The 27,406-nt window shown below is 42.3% G+C and overlaps 1 protein-coding gene across 3 annotated transcripts in view; it reads left to right on the top strand.

Annotated features, from left to right (window-relative positions):
• NTNG1 (netrin G1) overlaps positions 1-27,059 on the top strand; it is a 206,899-nt gene extending 179,840 nt beyond the window's left edge. For all 3 annotated transcript variants that reach the window (XM_039486512.1, XM_039486513.1, XM_039486514.1), the window contains one exon: positions 25,908-27,059. In XM_039486512.1, the coding sequence (XP_039342446.1) occupies positions 25,908-26,134 (227 nt within the window). In that variant the 3' untranslated portion in view covers positions 26,135-27,059. The remainder of the gene's footprint in view (positions 1-25,907) is intronic.
• Positions 27,060-27,406: the final 347 nt, after the last annotated feature.

The raw sequence follows: 27,406 nt of genomic DNA, 5'->3' as shown, positions 1-27,406 counted from the left end.
TGCTGGGAGAGCAATACAGCAGTGCACAGACAATCCAGGAAGTTTTTGGAAAGTATAGGGGACAATTTCCTGGTGCAAGTGCTGGAGGAACCAACTAGGGGCAGAGCTCTTCTCGGCCTACTGCTCACAAACAGGGATGAATTAGTAGGGGAAGCAAAAGTGGATGGGAACCTGGGAGGCAGTGACCATGAGATGGTCGAGTTCAGGATCCTGACACGAGGAAGAAAGGAGAGCAGCAGAATACGGACCCTGGACTTCAGAAAAGCAGACTTTGACACCCTCAGGGAACTGATGGGCAAGATCTCCATGGAAAATAACATGAGGGGGAAAAGGAGTCCAGGAGAGCTGGCTGTATTTTAAAGAATCCTTATTGAGGTTGCAGGAAAAAAACATCCTGATGTGTAGAAAGAATAATAAATATGGCAGGCGACCAGCTTGGCTTAACAGTGAAAGCCTTGCTGATCTTAAATGCAAAAAAGAAGCTTACAAGGAGTGGAAGATTGGAAAAATGACCAGGGAGGAGTATAAAAATATTGCTCAGGCATGCAGGAGTGAAATCAGGAAGGCCAAATCACACTTGGAGTTGCAGCTAGCAAGCGATGTTAGGAGTAACAAGAAGGGTTTCTTCAGGTATGTTAGCAACAAGAAGAAAGTCAAGGAAATTGTGGGCCTCTTACTGAATGAGGGAGGCAACCTAGTGACAGAGGATGTGGAAAAAGCTAATGTACTCAATGATTTTTTTGCCTCTGTCTTCACAAACAAGGTCAGCTCCCAGACTGCTGCACTGGGCAGCACAGTATGGGGAGAAGGTGACCAGCCCTCTGTGGAGAAAGAAGTGGTTCGGGACTATTTAGAAAAACTGGATGAGCACAAGTCCATGGGGCCGGATGCGCTGCATCCGAGGGTGCTAAAGGAGTTGGCGGATGTGATTGCAGAGCCATTGGCCATTATCTTTGAAAACTCATGGCGATCAGGGGAGGTCCCAGATGACTGGAAAAAGGCTAATGTAGTGCCCATCTTTAAAAAAGGGAAGAAGGAGGATCCAGGGAACTACAGGCGAGTCAGCCTCACCTCAGTCCCTGGAAAAATCATGGAGCAGGTCCTCAAGGAATCAATTCTGAAGCACTTAGAGGAGAGGAAAGTGATCAGGAACAGTCAGCATGTATTCACCAAGGGCAAGTCATGTCTGACTAACCTAATTGCCATCTATGATGAGATAACTGGCTCTGTGAATGAGAGGAAAGCAGTGGATATGTTATTCCTTGACTTTAGCAAAGCTTCTGATACGGTCTCCCACAGTATTCTTGCCAGCAAGTTAAAGAAGTATGGGCTGGATGAATGGACTATAAGGTGGATAGAAAGCTGGCTAGATCGTCAGGCTCAACGGGTATTGATCAAAGGCTCCATGTCCAGCTGGCACAGAGGGGCCGGTATCAAGTGGAGTGCCCCAAGGGTCGGTCCTGGGGCTGGTTTTGTTCAATATCTTCATTAATGATCTGGAGGATGGCATGGACTCCACTCTCAGCAAGTTTGCAGATGACACTAAACTGGGAGGAGGGGTAGATACACTGGAGGGTAGGGATAGGATACAGAGGGACCTATACAAATTAGAGGATTGGGCCAAAAGAAACCTGATGAGGTTTAACAAGGACAAGTTCAGAGTCCTGCACTTAGGACATAAGAATCCCATTCACTGTTACAGACTAGAGACCGAATGGCTAGGAAGCAGTTCTGCAGAAAAGGACCTAGGGGTTACAGTGGACGAGAAGCTGGATATGAGTCAACAGTGTGCCCTTGTTGCCAAGAAGGCTAATGGCATTTTGGGCTGTATAAGTAGGGGCAGTGCCAGCAGATCGAGGGATGTGATCATTCCCCTCTATTCGACATTGGTGAGGCCTCATCTGGAGTACTGTGTCCAGTTTTGGGCCCCACACTACAAGAAGGATGTGGAAAAATTGGAAAGAGTCCAGCAGAGGGCAACCAAAATGATTAGGGGGCTGGAGCACATGACTTATGAGGAGAGGCTGAGGGAATTGTTTAGTCTGGGATTGTTTAGTCTGCAGAAGAGAAGGAGGGGGGATTTGATAGCTGCTTTCAACTACCTGAAAGGGGGTTCCAAAGAGGATGGATCTAGACTGTTCTCAGTGGTACCTGATGACAGAACAAGGAGTAATGGTCTCAAGTTGCAGTGGGGGAGGTTTAGGTTGATGTGACGGAGCAGGAAGCAGGGCGGATTTGACCTGGGAATGTTCCAGGGGAGTTACATTGGGGATGGGGAACTTCCCTTGAAGGAAGCTACCTGAGCTGTAACCTGAGCCAGGAGGGGGATTGGGAGAAGTGACACCTTCTGCTTGGGAGACTGAACAAAGGAGAGGAGGAGCTGGGGAGAGGGTTAAGAGAGCGGCTGGAGGAGTTTTTGTTTTTCAGTCTTGGGTTGGGTGGTGCAATGCAGGGAACCCCAAGCTGGGGTCTAAGCTCCCTGAACCCCCCAGAAGGACTTGATTGAGGGGTTATGGTTGTACCTACACACTCTGCTTGGGACTGTGTTCCTGTCATCTAATAAACCTTCTGTTTTACTGGCTGGCTGAGAGTCACGGTGAATCTCAGGAAGAGGGGTACAGGGCCCTGACTTCCCCACACTCCGTGACAGTTGGATATTAGGAAAAACTTTTTCACTAGGAGGGTGGTGAATGGGTTACCTAGGGAGGTGGTGGAATCTCCTTCCTTAGAGGTTTTTAAGGTCAGGCTTGACAAAGTCCTGGCTGGGATGATTTAGTTGGGAATTGGTCCTGCTTTGAGCAGGGGACTGGACTAGATGACCTCCTGAGGTCCCTTCCAACCCTGAGATTCTATGATTTTATGAACACACTGCAGTTCTGTGCCATCAAGCTTCAGTTCACAGAAACACATTCCATCCCTCAGAACTTCTTTAGCAATAGATTGTAATGCTGCATCACATACAGTTGGTGCACATAATGGCTCAGATATTTCAAAATGCATCTGCCCAATTGCACGTGCACAAACTCCCATTTGGTGCACAACCTCTCTCTGCATCCCTATATGCATATGGAAAACAAGGGCAGCATGTGTGCAGCAGAATTTGTGTATGTGCAAAGTTTGGAAAATATGGCCTGATATTTGCACCCCTCACAGAAATAGGGCCACATATTGTATGCAGCCTGGTTACCATGTACTGGATCAGAGCAGCCACAGGGTTTCTCAAACTCATGCCCAGGGCCAGCTCTAGACCCCAGCGCGCCAAGCGTCTGCTTGGGGCGGCATTTTGCCGGCAGCGCGGCAGGCGGCTCCGGCGGACCTTCCGCAGTCATGCCTGCGGGAGGTCCACCAGAGCCGCGGGACCAGCGGACCCGGTGGACCTCCCGCAGGCATGACTGCGGAGGGTCCGCTGGTCCCACGGCTCCAGGGGACCTCCCGCAGGCGTGACTGCGGATGCTCCACCGGAGCCGCGGGAGCAGCGGACCATCCGCACACACGTCTGCAAGAGGTCCCCTGGAGCCGCGGGACCGGCGTGCTTGGGGCGGCCAAATTCCTAGAGCCGCCCCTGCTCATGCCAGACTGCAATGGGGTGAAAACACAACTAAGGATAAGTTAGGGCACCTCATTCTCTCCATGCCCCCGTTCCCTTATCTGGCATCATAGGGTAGCCTACAATGCAGCTGGGAGGTGCAATTCCCAGCATGGCTAGACAAACTTGCACTAGCCCTGCTCAAGCTAGCATGCTAGAAAACAGTGTGAATGTTGCAGCTGGATGGCTGCTCAATCTCCCCACATAAATCCAAGCCTGCCCAAGCCCCTCAGAGTGCAAGTTCACAGGCTGGTCTGAACTGCTGCTCCTACTGCACATACTGCTATTTTAGAGCAGAGCTAGTGTGAGTCTGTCTACCTGTGCTGGTAGTCACACTTTTCAGCTCCAGCATAGAGACACCATGGAGACTCAGTAGTGTAAGAATGCGTTGTCAACTCTACACCACTGGAGGATCTTGATTGTGTTGTAGATATGAAACTTACCACTGAACAGTATGTATGTTATCCCAATGTGCCAGCCAAGATATCTGGCACACTTTTCCTACCGTCCCACCCCCGGCTCCGGTCGGTCTAAATTCCTTCACTCTCTCTCTCTCTCTCTCCAGCAGGTTCAGCAGCCATGGGGAGGGATAGCTCAGTGGTTTGAGCATTAGCCTGCTAAACCCAGGGTTGTGAGTTCAATCCTTGAGGGGACCATTTAGGGATCTGGGGGTTGGACTAGATGACCTTCTGAGGTCCCTTCCGACCCTGATATTCTATGATTCTTCAGAAAGCCACCATCCCAATCAAATCTGCTACACTGGATCTTGGGGTGTGATTTTGATAAGGAACAGACATTGAGGCCCAGCATGGGCATTGCTACTGAACCCACTGGAGGGAAGTCACACACTGGAGCAGTTGGTGGTGCTACTTCTTTGAGAGAGGGTAAACAGGAAGGCTGGCTGTAGGAGTGAAAAAGGAATGTGGCTGGGTGGAGCGGATAGGCTGGCTGGCTGAGGAGGAAGCATGATCCAAATATTAACAATTTTATTTCCAACTTTTATGTGTGAGAGAAAGATCTAAAAAGATGTAGCCATTTAATAAAGTAGTAAATAATAAAAAGAATAAAATTGTCAGACACATAGAAGAACATAAATTGTTGGGCAAAAGTCAACATGGTTTCTGTAAAGGGAAATCGTGTCTTACTAATCTTTTAGAGTTCTTTGAAGGGATCAACAAACATGTGGACAAGGAGGATCCAGTGGACATAGTATACTTAGATTTCCAGAAAGCCTTTGACAAGGTCCCTCACCAAAGGCTCTTATGTCAATTAAGTTGTCATGGGATAAGAGGGAAGATCCTTTCATGGATTGAGAACTGGTTAAAAGACAGGAAACAAAGGGTAGGAATTAATGGTAAATGTTCAGAATGGAGAGGAGTAACTAGTGGTGTTCCCCAAGGGTCAGTCTTAGGACCAATCCTATTCAACTTATTCATAAATGATCTGAAGAAAGGGGTAAACAGTGAGGTGGCAAAGTTTGCAGACAATACTAAACTGCTCAAGATAGTTAAGAGCAAAGCAGATCGTGAAGAACTTCAAAAAGATCTCACAAAACTAAGTGATTGGGCAACAAAATGGCAAATGAAATGTAATGTGGATACATGTAAAGTAATGCACATTGGGAAAAATAACCCCAACTATACATACAATATGATGGGGGCTAATTTAGCTACAATTAATCAGGAAAGAGATCTTGGAGTCATCGTGGATAGTTCTCTGTAGACGTCCACGCAGTGTGCAGTGGCAGTCAAAAAAGCAAACAGGATGTTAGGAATCATTAAAAAAGGGATAGAGAATAAGATGGAGAATATCTTATTGCCCTTATATAAATCTATGGTACGCCTACATGAATGAATGAATACTGCATACAGATGTGGTCTCCTCATCTCAAAAAAGATATACTGGCATTAGAAAAGGTTCAGAGAAGGGCAACTAAAATGATTAGGAGTTTGGAATGGGTCCCAATGAGAGATTAAAGAAACTAGGACTTTTCATCTTGGAAAAGAGGAGACTAAGGGGGGTATATGATAGAGCAAGGGTAGGCAACCTATGGCACGTGTGCCGAAGGCGGCACGTGAGCTGATTTGCAGTGGCACTCACACTGCCCGGGTCCTGGCCACTGGTCTAGGGGGCTCTGCATTTTAACTTAATTTTAAATGAAACTTCTTAAACATTTTAAAAACCTTATTTACTTTACATACAACAATAGTTCAGTTATATATTATAGACTTATAGAAAGAGACCTTCTAAAAATGTTAAAATGTATTACTGGCACATGAAACCTTAAATTAGAGTGAATAAATGAAGACTCAGCACACCACTTCTGAAAGGTTGCTGACCCCTGTGATAGAGGTATATAAAATCATGAGTGGTGTGGAGAAAGTGAATAAGGAAAAGTTATTTGCTTGTTCCCATAACATAAGAACTAGGGGCCACCAAATGAAATTAATGGGCAGCAAGTTTAAAACAAATAAAAGGAAGTTCTTCTCAGACAGCACACAGTCTACCTGTGGAATTCCTTGCCTGAGGAGGTTGTGAAGGCTAGGATTATAACAGGGTTTAAAAGAGAACTAGATAAATTCATGGAGGATAAGTCCATTAATGGCTATTAGCCAGGATGAGTAAGGAATGGTGTCCCTAGCCTCTGTTTTCAGAGGGTGGAGATGGATGGCAGGAGAGAGATCACTTGATCATCAGCTGTTAGGTTCACTCCCTCTGGGGCACCTGGCATTGGTCACTGTCAGAAGACAGGATACTGGGCTGGATGGACCTTTGGTCTGACCCAGTATGGCCATTCTTATGTTCATTTCTTTTCTTTATTTATTTTTCAGAGAGTATTTCTGGGACAAGTACAACATTGTTATAGCAATGCTCAGATGTGAATCTTCCTTACCTAAGTTAAGATAAAGTAGACACAGGAGTTTGTAGTATTACTACATGTATCCCTCCTAAAATGTTCAGAAGCTATTAACCTAATACTTTGCCACTAATACTGAAAGAAGACAAGGCATTAATGTTTTATCTATGGTATTGGGAGTAGTTTAGAGAGAAAATATTATGAGTATTTTAGTTCTCATTTAAAGCTCTTTAGTTGGAGGTATAAGAAAAAATCCTCAAAATCACACTTTCAGAAGGTAGGAGCGGGAGACATTTCCAATACAACAATTAGTCATTTTCTTCATAACATCTAAGGTATTGGTGCAGTGTTTTAAACATTAAATCATTGATCTTTTTTCCTTCAACATATATCTAATAGCAGTTGAAAATGTTCTTGTTTTTGTCTGTTAAACTAGATTAATGGGGATGATATAATGGTCTCACTGTTCTTCAACTCTTTGACACCCATTGACAATCGTCTAAAATTAGGAACTGCTAGGCTAGGAAAAAATAATGGAAATAAAATGTACATTTTTAACAGTGAGGGTAATTAACCATTGGAATAATTTAACAAGGGTCATGGCGGATTTTCCGTAACTGACAATTTTAAAATCAAGACTGGATGATTTTCTAAAAAGATATGCTCTAGGAATTATTTTGGGGAAGTTCTATGGTCTGTTTCTCACAAGAGGGCAAATCACAGTTATTCTTTCTGGCTTTGAAATCTATAAAAAGCACCAATCATTGGAAATATTTTAAATGGAGCTCCTCAGAGCTTTCCCAAGTTGCAGCACTGCAAAAACTGACCTGTCAGTGTTGTGTCAGCACATCTGTAAACTAAGGGCATTAGTGAAACTGACAAGAACCTGGTCAACATAGCCCTTCTGCTGTATTAGCAGGTTGTATATAGCATCCTACATAATGATATCTACCTTTTTGTATGTATGCAGCAACCTTATAAATGTAACAGTGAACCCATCTGTAACTTGCTCTGAAAATACAATAATTAGTATTTTTGAAGAAAGGGATAAAATAGACTAGATAGATATAAGTTAATAAAGTTGTAATACAAGGTCTGTGCTTTGATATAGACTTCTTTTGGATATTTATGTTGAATAATACTCAAATTATGAGAAAGTAGAAAATATTGGTCTAAGACATTGACTATCATGATCTCATTTGGGACATCTTCACTCCATATTGGAAAAGAGAGGTTAGTATGACCATAGACGATCATGTTAGAATGTATCCCACATATCTTTTGCATCTAGTGACTTCGCCTAGTAAGGCTAAGCACACAAATCTCCCTAGAGCAATCTTGCATGTAACAACAAATGCTGCTGATAACAGTTATCCCAAAGTGGCTAATAGCTTTAATTATCTGATGCATTATTTTATTATTTCTCTTTTTTTTTTTATTGAATGTTTAACTACAGATGGTTAAGATATCCTGTTACTATTCTGGTAAAAGACAGTATGGAATAATACATCCACCCAAATTGGACTCCATTTACAGTATATTGTGCCAGCATCCAGACAAAGTTGTTCACAGCAGGAGTGGTACAATTAAACTAAAAAAACCCTACAACTTTCCTTTTCCTTCAAAATCTGTTTATAGTTAAATTTAATGGGCTAGGTCCTCAACTAATTTAGATCAGTGTGCATCACTCATGTACCAGCTCATGAGCTTGCCCAATAGATTTAGCAAATAAAGTGGTTTCCTTTATTTTGATGGAGAGACTACAGTATAATTAATTATCTTTCTTAATGCTCTGTTTCACTGTAATATTACAAAAAGAAACGTTAGGTAATATTTTAACACAGAGAAGGCTAAAATGCAGCCCCTGGGCAAAAACAGCCAGTGGAAGTTATACAGTGTCCTTCTTATGTTAAGTATGGAGATGCTGAAGCTCTGATTGCCCATGTCAAGCTAAAACATTGCATTCTAGATCCTATAGTTAACTCTTTAGCAAACGGGGAGGGGGGGGTGTCTACCTGTAACCACTTGCAAATACTTTAAATGGGCAAGATTCGGATACTCCTCTTTTCACATTGTACTTTACACTTAATATGGCATTTGTCATCTGAGAATCTCAAAATTACTTTGCAAAGATTAATTAACCCTTCCAACACTCCTGTCTGTTAGGCAGTGTGAGCTAGTGAATAAGATAACAGACTGCAAGTCTCAAGACTGGGTTCTTTACCTTGTTTTCCTACTGACATTGGGAAAGTAATGTAAGTTTCCTCTGCCTCAGCTTCCCCACTGGTTAAGTGAGGATAATAATTCTTATCCACCTTTGAAAAGGATTTTCAGACCTACTGGAGACGTAGTATTATCCCTGTTCTACCAGTGGTTAAACGGAAGCATTGAGAAGAGTCTTATCCAAGATCACACCACGTATCAACGATAGAACCAGGAATAGAATGTATGAGTCCTGGTAACTTTGCTCTAACCAAGAGATTGTTCTTCATTTCATTTCAGTATATTCCTGTTTTACAGGGAACAAATACACTGTAATTACTAATGTAAAACGTGTAACTATTAATGATCTGTATGGAAATTCCCAAAAGATCTGGCAATGGGATTTTTGTCTTCTGTACTAGAACATTATCATTAAATTATCTTCACACTTCTGACACAGACAGGCAATCAACAGAAACATGTCATTAGCCATGTATCTGGTCATTATAATGTAGTAGATTATGATTCGCCCCTGTAAAATATAGTGATAAATGTTTAAAATAATTGAAAATCTGTTTCCTTTCATTAGGTTATTCGGCCCTTTCCCATTATAACAGCTTTTCTGTTCATGACCGTGTAGCTAAGGATCTGTGGATGTTTCCATTATACACCCCTATTAGATGTGATTTATAATTTGACCATAAAGCCTCATTTCCAGTTCAGAATTTTTTTGCTAATAATTTTCAAAACAATTAGTTCAGTTGCTTTTAAGCTAAAGAAACATTAATAAGTGAAGAGTTGCCAACAACAGATGATTTTTTGCTCACATATAACTAAAGAATGCCAATGATTAAAATTTTAAATGGGCATGAAAAATCTATACTGGAATCAGATGCGTTTTTTATTGTGTAAAAATATAAATACAAGGGATTTTGGCTTTAAAAACTGGCTAGTGAAATGCGAAATCATTATTTTCAAAGAAATTTCATAAGCATTTTTGCTATGCACAGCATGTGTCCTCAACAAAATTTTACACAACAGACCTGACTTTTTCCTTGGGAGCCATTCTAAACACTTATTAAAATGTGGCTTTTTCATCACAAAAAATGCATACATAGTTAAGCCAGAACTATTCTAACCTCTCAGGCAACAATACAGGTTTAAAATGTGCATTAGTTTGATAGGCATTCTTCATGTTTATTAAATACATAATAAGCATGTTTAAAACTACCTGAATATGTGCGGCTCGAACCAGAAGGGGGCAGAAAAAGCCCACTGCTGTTAAATAGTATTAAGAGGTGGGCCCGATCCTACAGTTCTCTCTGCACAAATCTCATTGAAGTTATCTCTAGTCTATACTAGAGATCTTATAGTGGCACAGCTGTACCAATGCAACTGCACCGCTGCAAGCTCTCTCATGTAGCCACTCTATGCTGATGGGAGAGAGCTCTCCCGCCAGCATAGCACTGTGTACATACCACTCATGCTGGTGAAATTTATGTTGCTTGGGAGGGAAAGGGGGTGTTTTTTTCACCCCCCTGAGCAACATACATTTTGCCGACATAAATGGTAGTGTAGACATGACCTTAGTTGAAGTTTTATCTACAAAGCACTGTAGGTTGAGGCCCGTGAATGTTTTAAAGTAAACTAGAAGAATGCCAAGGCATGCACAAGCAGGGCCCAGATTCTACCTGCAAACTGACATTTCATAACTTTTTATTGGCAGACACACATTCTGCACCAGGGCCGTCTTTAGGCATACATGGCTGCTTAGGGCATCCAAAAATTTGGGGCACCCCTGGGTCTTAGTGTCCAGCCTTCCACCTCTTCCTATTCCTGTTCTGACCGTTTGTGCAGGCTCCCACAGCTGCCTGCTGCAGCCTGGTGAGTCTTCCTCCAGAGGAAGAAGTGAGCTGTAGCTCAGGAAAGCTCATGCTAAAATAAATTTGTTAGTCTTTAAGGTGCCACAAGTACTCCTGTTCTTTTTCCTCCAGAGGGGATCTAATAACTTAAAAGTGAAAAAGCCTTCCAGCCTGCTAGACCTATTAGCACAACATTGAAACTGTTAAAGAGCCACTCAAGTGGTAATGAAGCCATTTAACAGGCATTTGCCAACCCCCAGATATATACTGTCAGTTTCTGAATTTACTGACAAGAACAGTTGTGCGTTACTGTAATATTTACTCAGAACAAGTTAGTCTATCTACAGGACCTTAGTTTAAAATTTGCTTTAAAAATATTTCATTAGTGTGTTTCTGAAGATGATAAAATCACATCTTTAAAAAAATCCTTGCATAGATTTTTAGATGCACAATCTGAGCAGTCATCTTTAGCCTTAAATGCTTGGATCTTCAGACAGAGTTTTTTAAATAAATCCTTCAAAGGACCAACCTTATCTAAAATACACATTTTAATTACTATAGTTCAAATAACTTGCTTCCAAAGTCTTCCTCTCCTTTCTGTCCATCCCCTTCTCCCTTCACCCCCCTGTTAAAGTGACAACACCTCTTTTCTTCCAGCTAGCTAGACAAACGAGCTTCCCTTTCTTTACTTCTGACTATTTGATTTAACTAGTTTTAAGATAATCCTCCAGCAAAACCAGTACCTTAGTAAGATAAAATCCTTTGTCATGCCTAAAATCTTTGAAAACATGTTTATGAAATTTCACCAACTTCAAAAAATATGTCTATTGTTTTGGAGATCACACAAAGTAAATTAGCGTTCCCTGTTTCTAAAAGCAATGAACATTGTTATGAACACACTAAACCTCTGACTCATTAATTTAAAATAATGTCTTTGTTTCAGTGAGTTAAATATGTAGTAATCTGGAATGATTACTTTATGAAGGCTTGAGAGTACATTTAAAATATAAAATCAGCTTAGAAATACTGATTAAGAAAACATAAAACAGAGAAGAGCTTCATGATGTATTCCATAATATTTAATGTTGTATTAAGCAGGACAGCTGACTTTCCCTTACTACAAAGTTTTTACAAGTAAATCTCTGACAAACTTCAGGGTATATCAAAAACCCTGTGACTGACATATTTTATTCCCAAATTTAGTGCTTTTAATTAGGTACCTTCTGCATGCCCAGTCTTCACCTTCTGGCATGCAGTGGAAAACATGCTCCATTTTCTTTAGAAAGAAATTGCAGAGGAGTGTTGTTTTTCAAATGTCATTTGCTTCATTTGGGTTTAGTGATTTGGCTGGAAGGGGGTGAGCAGGGTCGGGGAGGGAAGAGAGGAGAGAGACAATGGGGAGAGGGCGGGGCCTGGGCAGAGTGGGAGCGGTGCAGGGATGGAGTACGGGCAGGGCCACAGGTAGAAGGGGTGGGCTGGGGAGCTAGCCTCCCCAAGCAGCAGCTTCACCCACCGCCCATGACAGCAGGTAAGAGCGGGCGGGGGGGGGGGGGGAGGGAGGTCTCCTGCACACCTAGTGTGCGCTGCAGTCTCCTTAGGCATGGGCCATATTCACAGAGCTGAAGGCACCGGTGCTGCGCATTCTGCGGGAGGAAGAGGGTACGGGGATCTCTGCAGGGAACTGTGACTCTCTGCTGCCGTGAGGTGGGCCGGGTGTCTTGGTATCCTTCGCTGCCTCTCTTCCCCCCCAGCCCCTGGGCTGCAAGCCCGGGCTGCCTTCAGGCATAGGGGCACCAGTTTAATAATACTGTGTAGGGCCCCATAAATCCTAAGAATGGCCCTGTTCTGGACACTCCTTCTCGCTCCTACCTACGAAATCTTTGTCAGGTGTGATATCCTTCATACTGTTTCACTAATGATGGCCAATTGGGCTGATATTTGGATTGTATTTATTTTAGGGGTCAAATTCAGGAAATAGCTGGATTTGGAAAAATAATGGAAATAAATATGGGTAGAATAGGAATTACGACATGCAGGGTAATGAAGGCTCGTTACAAGAGCAGGCAGAGAACCATTTTTAAGTGACCATTTTCGTGAATCCTGCCATGACATCCGTTGCTTCTTCCTGCTGGCCCAGTAATCCATGAATGCTATGGGGCCTGTGTCAGTATCAACAGCAGTGTTTTTGTCATCAGGTCAATCCTATGCAATCCCCTCCTGCCATTCCAGGCAAAGAGTTTGTGGAGCCATCAGTTGAAGTGATGCTAATCACTGAGACAGCCTGTGACAGCTGTAAAATCTGTGACACTGGTGTCATATTAATTCTGAGAGCTAGAAGTGGCAATGCTAATGTCGACTTTTACTTTTTTAAGTATGTTTCTAGCCCTTACCTTTTGTAAATAGCCTGGCAAATATAAACCGATCACTGGACCAGGAGTGGAGTTACGATCTGGCTCATGGGGTTGCAATGCCACTCACTCAGATTTGGCCTACCTGGACTCCTGCCATCATGACGGCGGGGCCCAGCCTCAGTGGTGCTGGGACCCCTGGACCAGGGAGGTGAGCCAGGTCAGCCCTGTGCAACAGGAGCCGCCACGCGACCCTTTGAAACATTTTGGCAATTCAATTTTGAGTCCCAACAATGGGTTGAGAAACTCTGCTTTAGGGGAGGCTCTTCTTACCCTACATAATGGTGTTGGCATACCTTTCTCCTCCAAGAAGATGGAAATAATGACACCACCACCACATACAACTGTAATTGCTAAGTTGCTGCTAAACAGAGGAAAACACCACAGAATCCTGGCCTAGCAACATTACCGTGTTTCTTGGAGCTGAATATCTTTTGACTGTATTCCAGTGCTTTATTTGTAATGCAGTGGTGCCGGGGCTTACGCAGTTTCTTTACGTTCATAACTGATGTGACAAGCCCAGAGGTGCTGGGGCTATAAACTGCCAAACCTAGAGGTGCCGGGGCTCAGCCCTGGCACAAATTAAGCACTGCTGTATTCAGATATTATTTAAGGGTGGGATTCTCAAAAGCACTAAATTGACTAATGAGCACAAGTTTCACTGACTTTCAGTAAGACTTATGCCCTAAGTCACTCGGTGCTTTTGAAAATTCCACTCAAAAAACCAGAAAGGTGATATTAAACATTTATAAACTGATATAAACTATTTACACCTTGTAATCTTTGGGGAAATAAGAGATTCCTTCTTACAAAAGGTGGTATAGAAAGACACTGTAAGCCATGACTATTAAAGCTCAGTAATACAAGTCTTCATACATATATGTATCATAAGTAACCAGGAGCAGTACAAGTGTGACCATTTCAGTAAGGTATTTAAGCACATACATAACTTTAAACATATAAGGAGCCCCACTGATTCCCAGAGAACTATTCGTGTGCTTAAAGTTAGGCACATGCTTAAGTACTTTGCTAAATCAGAGCCCATATGAGCCCTGCCATGTGTCTATCAATGGCCTAAACCCAGTAAAGTAGTATTTTTGGAAGCATTAGCAACTAATAATGAAGAAAGAGAATCTGAAGACATTTGTAATACAAACTAACCTTATTTTCCAGTACTGTTTGGCGACTGAAGACTTGTGACAGACAAAAGAGAATAAAAAATACATAGAAGATTAAAATCTAACAAAAATTAACAAGTTTTGCACATTCAAAATATATTAATTGCATACATGGGGCAAAACAAAGATAGAAAACAACTTAGTTTTCATGATAGGGTCAAAAGAATAGCTGGTGTCACTCAGACTTCATGGGCTTATTCCTAAGCCCTGCTACAGCCCCTTTGTGCTCCAGTTAAACAGCCATATGGGATTCCCAGTTTAGAGCAGAGCCATAACAAGGAATTTTTGCACCCAAGGCAAGGGCCAGCTCCAGGCTCTTCGGTGGCAACTCGGCAGCGGGTCCCTGAGTCCCTCTCGGAGTGAAGGACCCGCCGTTGAATTGCCGCTGAAGAATGAATGAAGCGGTGGCAATTTGGCAGTAGGTCGTTCCCTCCGAGAGGGACTCAGGGACCTGCTGCTGAACTGCCGCCGAAGAAGTGGCGATGGTAGAGCTGCTGCCGAAGCGCCGCCGATCGCGGTAGACTGCGCCCCTTCACTTTGCGCGCCCGAGGCAGTGCTTAGTCCCCTCCTTTCTATAATGTTACCTCCCTTCTTCTGTCTAACTTGCTGCCAAGAGTTTGCCTGAAGCCTGGTCAATGCCAGTGTGACTAGGGAGTGAATAGGATCCAGTGACATCAAAAGTTGTGAGTTAGGGAATAATCTAAAAACTGATTGCCGGAGATCAGTGGAACCACAACAAACAAACAATAAAAACAGCCTACTCTGCAGCCCACACTTTCACATACCCTGGCAATGTTCTTAAATTGGTAAATAAAACAGCTTCAACTCAATGGAGCATCCAGCAGGAATCTCTAAGACAAGTGCTATCAGTTTTCGCATGCCACTCTCATCTAATTAGTATTCATTTTCCCAGATTTGTTTCTAATGCAATGTAATTAGTCAGGACATTGTTTCATATTTGCACCGGAGACCACCTTCTACAGTTTGTCATCTTATGGCCATTATCTTGATGATGTAAGATTGTCTCCATAGGCTTCCACTTATGAACACTGATTATTTCTGTCTTGACTCTGGAATGCTGCCTTGATAGATTTGCAGAGAAATGGTTTTGTTTTCATCTTATCAAATCACCTACCTTGACTTGATTTGACATTGTCATAAGGGAGTTTTAATGATATGCCCACTGCAGCAAATGGTGAATTAGTGTCACTACAAATATATATAATTATAAATAGTTACTGTTGTGCAAGAGCAGTAGCTATTCTTCATATTTTATCTCTGCTTAAACCCCGTAAGAAAAACTAATCAACATTTAGAATTACTATTCTCAATTATACACACACACACACACACACGGCATCAGAAAAATTAAAACATAAAAAACCACTTAATCCAAAACTAGACCCAAGTTATATTTTTGTTTTTTTCCGATTTTATAAAAATCCTTAAAGTCAAGAACCCTAAATCAGTACTGTGCCCTGTATAATTTCAGATAGATCAGATATTAAACCCTCAAAATTCCGAGTTTTTCAAATTAGCTGCAGCTAAAGCAACATTAATTGCAGAGTTGTGACTAAAGACTATCACTGTAACTTCTGAAGTGATAAACACAACAATGGTCACTCTCAAAAAGAAGGCAAGTTTACCTTAGTTATGATGGCCCGGGTTTTCAAAGTATTCCCTGTACTTTCCTATGGCCTGAATCCTGCAATTGATGCCGTTCAGGCAGAGTCTTATTTAAATCAATGGCACTCTGCATAGGCAGAGGGGTCAAACCACACACAACAGGTTATAGGACTGGGCCTATACTTGTTATACTGAACACCTAGGAAATATTACAGAAACCAAGGTAATCATACTAAGTTATCTACAATAATTTGGTAAATTTTTAAATTTATGTCTTAATATGTGATTTGCTGGGGAAAAAAAACAAACCTTTTAGCTAAATCTGTGTAGGTATTTCTCATGGCCCTATTAAACTAGTATCAATTTGATCATTTATGGATAAATGCTGCTTCTGCCCCATGCCTGCAGAGGCTCACCTGAATGAATGTGTGTGTGTTCATGTGCATGTGAGAGAGAGAATGTTTATAATAGAGACAGACAGTTTCTTTTTGGTTGATTTCTCCTTTCTCCATATTCCCACACCACCAATTTATTGACTTAAATGAACACATTTTTCTAGAAGAATGCTTGTAACAGAGCCTTTACAGTACCTCTAGTTACTCACTGATCTGCATTTGGCAGTATATTCTCTTATATTGCACTTTGATACAGTGACATTGTTATGCCAAAGTGAAATGAATGTCCCTAATTTTTTCACTGCATGTAAATGTGCTATCTGGAGTTCCACACAAGAGCCAACTGCTCTTCCTATATGTGGACAAACACACACACACACACACTCTGAAGCCATCTGTGAACACCTTTACTTACCGTATTTTCCGGCGTATAAGACGACTTTTTAAACTAAAAAACAACCCCCAAAAATCGGGGGTCGTCTTATACGCCGGGTATAAACAGGCTTCGGCTGAGCCAATCCTGGGAGGCGTCTCTCTGGTGTATGCCATTAATGCATACAAAGCCTGCTCGGATTGGCAAAGGTTGTAATAGCCTGCCTTTCTGACTCAGCCAATCCGAGCAGACTTAATAGATGACACCGCTCCCCTGAACGCTCCGCCCTCCTTCTCCTCCCCTTCCCCGGCTTCCCGCGAATCAAATGTTCGCGGGAAGCCTGAAAAAAGGAGTGGGCAGGTAAGCCGGGCGTGTGGGGGAGGGGGCGGGACGGCTTACCTGCGGCGCCGGTCCCGGTGTCGGCCGGGGAGCCGGGCCCCGCGGCTGTGGCGCCGGTCCCGGTGTCGGCCGGGCCCGGGGAGCCGGGCCCCGCGGCTGCGGCGCCGATCCCGGTGTCGGCCCGGCCCGGGGAGCCGGGCCCCGCGGCTGCGGCGCCCGATCCGGTGTCGGCCCGGCCGGAGCGGGCCCAGCGGCTGCGGCTGGGGCCGGGCCCGTGTCGGCTGGGGCTCCGGTGTCGGCTGGGGCTCCAGCTCCGGTGTCGGCCGGGCCTGGGAGCCAGGCCCCACGGCTGCGGCTCCGACCCTGGCCCCGGCAGGTAAGAGGCCAGGGCCAGGGCTGGGACTGGGGCGGGGAGGAGGGGTTGGATCGGGCAGAGGTTCTGGGGGGGCAGACAGGGGATGGGGAAGTGGGGGTTGGGTCGGCGCCGCGTGGGAATTCCTGGGGTCTGTTGGGATGGTGGTGCATGGAGTTGGGGCAGTCAGGGGACAGGGAGCGGGGCAAGTTTGGCAGGGGGTGGGGTCCTGGGGGGAGTTAGGGTTGGGGGTCTTGGGAAGGAGTGGTCAGGGGACAAGGAGCAGGGCAGGGGGGGTTATGGGTTGTAGTTTCTGAGGCGGGGCAGGACGTGGGTGGGGGGTGTACTCACTGGACGGTTCCCTACCGGGTCTTCGGTGGTGGGTCCTTCAGCCTCAGAAGGAGGGGTAGTCTTATACGGCGAGTATAGGCCAAAACTTATGTTTTAAGTGGAAAATTAGGGGGTCGTCTTATGCGCCCAGTCGTCTTATACGCCGGAAAATACGGTAAATCTGGGTTCCACTGTAACTGTTCCTCTTCCACTTGATATGGTTTAACAGAACAATAAGTCTGGACGGGTGCACACAGGTAAGTATATCAGCATACTGACAACGTATCTTAAACTAAACTATTTAGATTTCTGCAAAGATGATGTTAAATATCATTCTTAACCAGTGAACATGGGACAGATGTGCACAACCTTGCAAGTGGGGCTCATATTTCCCAGCCCAGTGGACATTCATGCTGTCAAGATATGCACCAGGCATGAAATCCTAGGCCAAGTGAAGTCAGTTGCAAACTTCCAGTGGATCCAGGATTTCACACTTGGACTGTTGAGGAATGGTGTAGCTAACTCACCATTCACAGGGCCTGATCCATAGCCTACTGAAGTCAAAACCATTAAAGCTGACCAAGATAGGTCCTACAATGTAGTCAGGGCTGTCAATCCATCCACTCTAGAAAGGTGATACTCATATATTTACTCGGTCATGCTTTTACCCTCTATAACTCACTCATCACATGCATTTAGAGGATTAACAATACCTGCACTCCAGCTCCCAAAAAACTGTAAGGGGAGCATGAAGAAGAGAGGACTAACCTCGGAGTGGAAAAATAATTTAGGGAGGTAGAAATGGAAAGGGATTGTGGAAGGAATGCTGTAATAGACAGGGGACAGAGTGAGAGAAGATACTGAAAAAAATACACATAGCAAGAGACAGATCAGAAAAGGAATATATCTTGCAGGAAAGAGGGGGGGGCTGTAGAGAAAATGTGAACTGAAAATTTTCAAAAGGATGAAAAATTCTAAAAAAAATAAGGAAAACCTGCAGAGACCTAAAGATGAATCAGGATATAGAAAGAACAAAGGGAAGAGAAAGAAAAAATGAGACACTAGCTCTATTTTATCAAAAGTTTGCTTTCCATAACCTTTTTACTCTATTATTTAATGGTCCTTTTAATGTTTCTAGCACACACACACGAAATGTGAAGATTGTCCTAGTTTTGGATGAGGAGAGGCAACTCCCCTTTTTCCTGACTCAAACCTTGTTATCACCTTCATTTTCCTTTTGAAAAACTGACTGTTCTCTCTCATATCTACGTTTCTGACCCACCTGCCTATCCTTTTTGGCATTATGATGCTATTTTAAGTAAGCTGTATATAGCAAAAGTAGAAGGAAGTGTCCCAGAAAAAGGAGGGGGAAACACATTTTCTTCCCTGAACTGACCTTCAGACAGGATGTAAGGGTACAAAGAGCTTATAATTGGATCCTGCAGTCCCCACTTGAAAGAAACACAGTAATTTTGTATATAATTTTTCTCTGAGTTGTAGTAACATCAACTAACAGCAGTCCTGATAAAATCTATTTGTTTTTTTTTAAATTGCAAATGCCTGAAAGTTAAGCTTTAAACTAACTGAGAAATTCCTCCATGTGAATATTTAAGAATGCAGTATGAATTCATTAAAACTTGTCAGTTATTCTCTGCTGATAATAAACAATAATGCAAAATCAATATGTTTGATTAAGTGTCCAATTAAATAGTATGAAACATTATTGTTCCATCTGCCATTTGAACTGCCTGACCTGGTTGGAAGAACAGGGCTGGCTTTAAAAAAAAAATGCAATTTTAAGGAGATCAGAATTATAAAACAAATGCTTTGCTGCAAGTCACAAAATATTCACAAGAAATCATCTTTTCAGTATTTATGAAGGTCTTAACCTACAAACATTTTCAATATTTTATTAATGATCACTTTGGGAAAGATGCCTAGTTTTAACTTAGAGAATTAATTCTCTGAGTTAACTGCAGTGTCTCTTCCCTAGGTTGGCAAAGCTTGCAAACTTTGTCCAATTTTGCAGGTGGCTTTCATCCATCTAGTGCAGTGATCTGAGAATAGCATAATCAGAAGACTCTAGTCTACATACTAATTGCTGACACGAGGTGGGTGAGGTGGCATCTTTTATTGGGCCAATTTCTGTTGGTGAAAGAGACAAGCTTTTTGAGCTCCACAGAGCTTTTCTTCAGATCTCACCCACTTTGTCTGTCTAATATCTTGGGACCAACACGGCTATAACACCACAGCAAAATACTAACTTCTGAGACACCAAAAGCAGCTTTAAATATGCAGGTCATTTCCTCAGGAACCTTGGAGACCCTGCTGAGAGGGAGTAATCAATACCCCTGAATGCTGCAGAGATCTCCTGCACAGATCTTCACAGCTACAATGTGAAGGGTTATTTTTTATTTGTATTACAGTAGTGATTAGAGGCACCAATTGAGATTGGTGCCCCATTTTGCTAGGCACTATATATACACATCCAGTAAGAATTCCTCACCTGAAGGATGTACCATGTAAATAGACAAAGCAGACAACAACAACAAAAGAGTATTATCCCTATTGTATAGATGAGTAACTGAGATGCATAAATGTTGAGTGACTTGTCCAAGATCTTACAGGGCATCTGTAGTAGAGCCAGAAATTGTACCCATATCTCCAAAGGGTCAGTCCAGGGCTTTAACCACAAAACTTCCCTTCTTCTCCAGTTCAGGATGGGATAGGGATTTGACAAGTGGACTTCTGTATTGTGTGGATTCACTGGGCACAAAATCCCATGTAGGATGAGCAAAAGCACACCACACATCTAATACTCCTCCCCCTAGAATCCATCCTGCTCTGCCCATCTCATTCCTTGTTACATATTAGACTAGACGCTTGTGCCTTAGGATGGATAGACTAGCAGTATACGATCCCATAAATGGTCCTGCAGAGAAAAAAGGCCCTTTTCTTCTCTTACATCTTGAGAGCATTTGCTCTGTGGTGGAAAACAAGCTTGCTTTTGGGGTGGGGGGAGAAGGGAGATGTGGGGAGACAGAGAAAAAACAAACCTATTTGCCTTTTGGAGGTTGTTTTCTGAACATGATTTTTTTTAAAGTAATTACAGTGAGACAAAAAAACCCAAACACTATACTGTATTGTGCCTGTATTTCATCTTAAAGATAGGTACATCTGGACTGCCTGTCCCCACAAACACCCCCTACTCGCCATGTTATTTTCCCCTCTCCCTTCCCTCTCTGGCTGGGAGGGGGACAAGCTTGCAAGTTCAGAGCTTGGGAAAGAAATTTCCCGAGCTGCTACTGAAACCTGGCCTGGAGTATAAACTGCTGGAGCTGGAGCCAGAGCCTGAGCTCCTGCCTGCATGCTGTACTCAGGAGGAGCAGCTCAGTTTTAAAGGGCCACAGCCTGCACCCCGCACCCACTGACACTGCGGTGCCCCAGGGTGCCTCATTCATCACCGTTGCAGATGGAGCTAGAACCAGCTGCCTGCAGGGCCATCCAGAGGATTCAGGGGGTCTGGGGCAAAGCAGGGGAGCTGTGGCGCTTGTACTCACCCAGTGGCGGTCCAGGTCTTCAGCAGTGGGGGACCCTTCAGTCGCTCCGCGTCTTCGGCAGCACTGAAGGGCTCCCCACTGCCGAAATGCCGCCGAAGACCCGGACCGCCACCAGGTCAGGGCTTGCAGGGCCCCTGCGGGGCCCAGGGCAAATTGCCACACTTGCCCTCCCCTCTGGGCGGCCCTGGCTGCCTGTCCCCACCCCAACTCACCAGACAGCCACTGCAGAGCTGAGTCCCCGCTCCAAGCAGTCCGCCCTGAGGAGCATCCCATAATGGCTTGCTCAGAGTTACAAACATTTCAGAGTTACGAACAACCTCCATTGCCCAGGTGTCCATAACTTTGAGCTTCTACTGCATCAAAGCTGCCTAAAATGACTCATTTAATTTTTTTTATTATTTTTAATTTTATTTTTTTTATTTATTTACACACACACACACCACCATGCCTCCAACACTAAAAGCAAATAGCTAATCTTTTAAGGTCAATGGAGTTGTGTCTGGTTACTCCAGCAGTGAATTTGTTCCCTGGTTTACAGTTCTGGGTACAGATATAAGTTTGGTGGGATCATCTGTGTCCTGTGTATGTGCATGAGCAAAAAATCCACCACACAGTTTGACAGAATTGGCAGCCCAGCAGATATCTGCCAGGTTATTACTGAGGGACATTTGTTTTGACACTTAGAAGAAAAAATAAAAATTAAAATGCATTGCTCAGGCACAGCTTTGGCTCTGGACTCTGAAAGCCCTACATAGTTATATTCAAGACATTACATATAGCCCTTTTCTCCAGGGGGCGGCTCTAGACATTACGCTGCCCCAAGCACGGCGTCATGCCGCGGGGGGGCGCTCTGCCGCTCGCCGGTCCCGCGGCTCTGGTGGACCTCCTGCAGGCTCCACCGAAGCGGCGGGACCAGAGGATCCTCCGCAGGCACGCCTGCGGGAGGTCCACTGGAGCCGCCTGCCGCCCTCCCGGCGACCGGCAGAGCTTCCCCTGCAGCTTGCCACCCCAAGCACACGCTTGGCATGCTGGGGCCTGGAGCCGCCCCTGCTTTTCTCACCACAGGAGTGACTGCAGACCTCTTACTAAGGCATGGCTTATCTGAATGGTGTCAATAAATGGAAGCAAAAGATGGTACCACAAACTCTGAAAATAACCACCACTAATTTAAAGTAGCTGGATGGGTACTTTGTGGATCTTATTCCTAGCCTAATACATACAATTGTTTCCACCTTGACATTTCTTTAATAGAAACAAGAACGAATAGAGCCTTGTTCGTTTCACAGTGTTGTGGAAGGGGGATGTTAAATTTTTATTGTTTACCATTGGGTTTGTTTGATAGGGAGCAAGTACATAATAATACAAGTATCAGGGTAAACTCTCCTGACAAAATATTGCATTTAACATTTAAAACGTAGAAGGAAAAAAATTAAGAGATTTTCCAATCTAACTATAACTAACGTATTGGCCCTTCTCTTGGTTTTTGTGGCAAGCTGAGTAGGCTTAGTTAAGTGAGCAACTTTGGTCACAATTCAAGTACAGATACACAGCTTTGTGCTACTTATGTGCTGGAAACATTATCTGAAGTTAATGCAGGTCCTAAGTCAATAAAATAGTAGCAACATAAATAACGGCAACTTGAATGTAGATAGGGCTTGTCATTTTCAGAGCCTTTTACAAACAATGCATCTTTCCTTCCAACATCGCTGTGATGTAGGTTAGGGTATTAGAACTGATTGGAAAATTAAAACAAATATAAAATTATTAGAAACCAGAAATTTCATGAAAACTTTCACAACTGTTTGCCCCATCCTCCAAAACAATCCTAATGTATTACAGATGAGAAAATTAAGAAAGAAATGAAATGACTTGCCAAGTTCATAAGAGAAGTCACTGACATTACAAGGATTAGAAACTCAGAATTACGAACTTCTAGTACTTTGCTCAGGCCATTAAACTATGCCTTTGTCTACTTTCATTAGCCTTTGTATGTGGTTTTTGTGAGCACACAAAAAAGCATTGACGATGAAACTTTTTATGCAGCAGTTCTTTTTATGACTTAAGAAAACGTCAGATATAATGAAAGATATTGGGCCTAATTTTGAAAAGCATCCTGTGTGATGTTGCATCTGCAATTTTGTAGGTGCAAATTATTATGGGGGTATTTTATAGCAGTTAGATTTCTAAGTGCTTTATTGTGTCTGTAGATCAGGTAGAGTTAGCAGTGAATGTACTGTGGAATGCTACCACAATAATTCACACCCAGAAAACTAGGGATAAAAGATCAGAGACTATCTTAAAAATCAGTGGGCCTGTCAAAAACAAATTTTTTAAATAGAAAATGTACTAGCAAATAAATGTGCTTAATTGGCTACTTGGAAAAGGCAAACTTGGGTATATATCTAATTTGGATTCAAAACCAAACATTAAGAAAAAAGATCTCATCTTCTATTTAAAAAGAGTATTTAATTAACTATTGATTTCTACTCAATTGATCAAGGTGGGGGGAAATAGCTCACTGGTTTGAGCATTGGCCGGCTAAACCCAGGGTTGAGAGTTCAATCTGAGACGGGGGGAGGTGCCATTTCGGGGGAGGAACTGTCAGGGACAGTACTTGGCCCTGCTAGTAAAGGCAGGAGACTGGACTTAATAACCTGTCAAGGTCCCTTCCAGTTCTATGAGATAGGTGTATCTCCATTTATTTATTGATATTTCACCACCACTATTGCCCAAATCAAAGAAAACATTACAGGCTTGTTACATTAGAATAAGCAAAGCCCACCAGCTTTATCTTTAAAAAGACAGTATTTTGTATTTGATCTTTACTATTGCTATGATTAAGTTAATACTACATCAATTGTATGATTATATATAAATATTTTTGGTCTTCATTATAACAGACTTAACCAGATTTTACTTTGAATATGGAAAACTTTAGTTTACCATTCTGGATTTGGTACCATTGTATGCAGTGTAAATCTCAAATTTACTTTATTATTATTCCAATTAGTTTATATTCATCATGTAAAAATAGCCAAGTGTACTATGCTAAAGAACACTGAAATGCAGACATACAGTCTTCCTCTCCATGATATCCAGAATATCCTGCATTAGTTGAGACACTTATTGAACAAAAACTGTGGATGCTTTTCAATGTTATAGTGATTGGTCAAAAAGAAAGAATAATTGACAAAGGTGTCAAGTGCGAAACCTTGGGTAGATGTTCCCTTTTGGTTATTTTCATATTATTACATGCTGGGGAGGAAGCGCAACAACATCACTATTTGACTCATTTATATGAACTGAACTAGAAAGTGGATATATGTGAGAAAGGACATTTAAGGGTGAAAACAACTCATGGTGTTTGGGATGGTTGGACTTATTTGTTGTTTTGGTTCAAAGGGATGGTGTTAAGAGGGGGGTAGATAAAACAGAACTTTGTTTTTCACAAATCAAAGGCATTTTTAGAAACGCTTTGGGCCAGACATTCGTAAAGCTGATGTAAATCACCATACAGCCTCAGTAAAGCTATGTGGAGCTTTACCAAACAACATTTGAGAATCTGGGCCACCTGTTTGGATTTTAGCTTTCATGGTATTTGTACATTAAAAAAAGTGAAGCATTTATAAATCTATGAATGTAAAGAACAATTAGCATAACTCACAGTGGAAAGACTCGGAATAATTTGTTGTTCTACTTTGGGTGTTCTCTGGATGTTACGTGCTTAAGCAATACCGGTATATAATATTGTTCCAAATCCCGGAGGCCTTACACTAGATCCAATCAAGTTTTCCTTTATTCAGGGCAAATTCCTAATGATTGCATGGAAATTCTGCCCAAATTAGGAGTACAGGGTCAGTCCCTTTGTCCTCCTTCAAGTAAAACTAAAATAAACAAAGATCTGCTCTAGGAATTATTTGGAGGAAGCTCTATGGTCGGTATTATACAGGAGGTCAGACTTGGTGATCACAATGGTCCCTTCTGGCTTTTGAATCTATGAAAATAAGTCATTAAAATGGGAATATAATTTATAGCATATTCTACTCTATAATATAATCTACAATTTACAGTGAGACAATAGCACGGTATGCCTATACACGCCCTTACAGGGGAATGTTTCAATCCAGTTTTGTTTAATGAATGGAAAGCAAAAGCCTAGTGACCTTTTCTCCCTATCTTCAGTGGCTATCTTAGGTATTTCTAAATTGTGTCTCACCCTGGTACCCAAGCACCATACACAATTAAGAAAAAATACATAGGCCTGTGATGAAAATGGTGCCCTTTCTCTTTGTTCTCACATTGACATGGTGTGTGAATTTAAACTAACATCATTTAACACCCATAGAGCATGCTGACTTTCCCATGCCATATCCCCTATTGCTTTTTGTTTATCTTCCAGAACATTAATACATAAAAGTCACTCAGTGTCAGGGACAGATTTCTCATACCGTTCTATTCATTTCACCTCATTGTGTTGCATTTTTAATTGCCATTAATGTTTTTCAAGAGCTCTGTGATGCTAGCATACACATTGTCCTTTCAAATAAGGCACTCACCAAGCATTCCAGTTCAATAATAATAAAGACACTGACAAACAGTAGATATTAAGTAACTGAGTATTCAGGTGTCTGAAATGGAAGATCATATTCTCTAAAATTAAAGCAAAAAAATGTATGGGAAAATAGCTAAATGATAAATTGTAGACTGCAATTGTTGGGAAGCTGGAATCACATATCTATTTACATCTCTAAGAAGAAGAAAATGTACGTTCAAAGCTTTCTGTAACAAATGAACTTAAGCTTATTCTGCTCTTCTTCTATTTTTCCTCTTGTCCTGTAGCAAATGTATGTGACAAGGAACTACTGCAATGCCAGAATGGGGGAACATGCCTCAAAAACATGCGATGCCAGTGCCCTCCAGCCTACACTGGCATTTTGTGTGAGAAGCTGAAGTGTGAAAGGGATCCAGGAGGTTGCAGCCAAAACTCCGGCAACGTGGCAGTATCACATGGCCCTCTATTACCGCTGACTGGTCTACTAGGAGTAACTGGGCTTCTTGTATTCTAGGCTCCGTCTGATTGATGGCATCGCGTTCAGACTGCTTCAGAAGGAATGTGCCACAAAAAAACAAAACAAAACAAAACCCAAGCATTTGCTACTAAAATTTTAAGAAAAAGAATAAAACCACATATAAACTAAGAAGGCCCAACTGAACTAAGCCATATTAATCAATTGTGGACAGCACTCGGAGTCAAAAGACTGTTAATTTCTGACTCAAGACAAGTTGGCAGCTGCCAAGTCTATTACTACAAACAACGCCAGCTGCAAAGAGTACACAGGATTGAAAAGGCTTTGACAAGCCCCCAAAATGGAAAAAAATAAACATTTGCCACTTCGATATGGTGCGCTACTGTACCTCTGCCCAGTGTGTGGACCAACCAAATAGAGGCATTCTTTGCTGTCAGTGCATTGTGGGTATAAGGAAATCTGTTAAAGCTGCCATATTGGCCTGCTTCAGTCCCTAAATCCCTTCCAACCTGTGCTTTAGTGAACGTTGCTCTGTAACCCTTGTTGGTTGAAAGGTTTCTTTGTCTGATGTTAGTGATGCACATGTGTAACAGCCCCCTCAATAAAACTCAAGACAGTCATATCCTTGTATATTTTAGCAGCACCGCATCAGTAAGATGCCGTGTTCATCTACTGTACAAGAGTGGCTATAGGACAAAAAGTGTATTTATCCTTTTGTATTCAAATGAAGTTATTTTTCTTGAAATAATGTACAATGTAGATTTTTTGTATTATTGACAATTTGTGTTACCAGACAATTTATTAATGTATTTAATTCTAATCGGATAAGAAAAATATTGCTTTTTATTTAATCTCTTTTTTTTTCTTTTCTCCTTTCATTTAATTGTGCAGAGATTTCTCTGTATGGGCAACGTGCTGGCATCAAAGAATATCAGTTTACATATATAACAAGTGTAATAAGATTCCACCAAAGGACATTCTAAATGTTTTCTTGTTGCTTTAACACTGGAAGATAAAAAAATAAAAATTCCTGCATAAACAATTTCAGGAATTTGTATTGCAATTTCTTAAGACAATTTTTTAAAATTATTTTCCTTCATCATTTTATCATCTGCTATATGGTTGAAATACAAATTCAACGTCAGAATTTAGTTCACAATGAAGTCTGACAAACGTGTTTTCTTCTCTATCAAACCACTCTGAATAAAAAGATACCTTTTGTTTGAGGAAAATGTTATAAAAACACTAAATCTGTATTCACTCTAGTCATCGCCAGAATTATTCCAAGGCTAATTTACAAAAGTATTAAAG

The sequence above is a fragment of the Mauremys reevesii genome, linkage group 8, assembly GCF_016161935.1.
Source record: "Mauremys reevesii isolate NIE-2019 linkage group 8, ASM1616193v1, whole genome shotgun sequence".
Lineage (NCBI taxonomy): Eukaryota > Metazoa > Chordata > Testudines > Geoemydidae > Mauremys > Mauremys reevesii.
The sequence above is the reverse complement of the archived record's forward strand: the minus strand, read 5'-3'. Positions and strand labels throughout refer to the sequence as shown.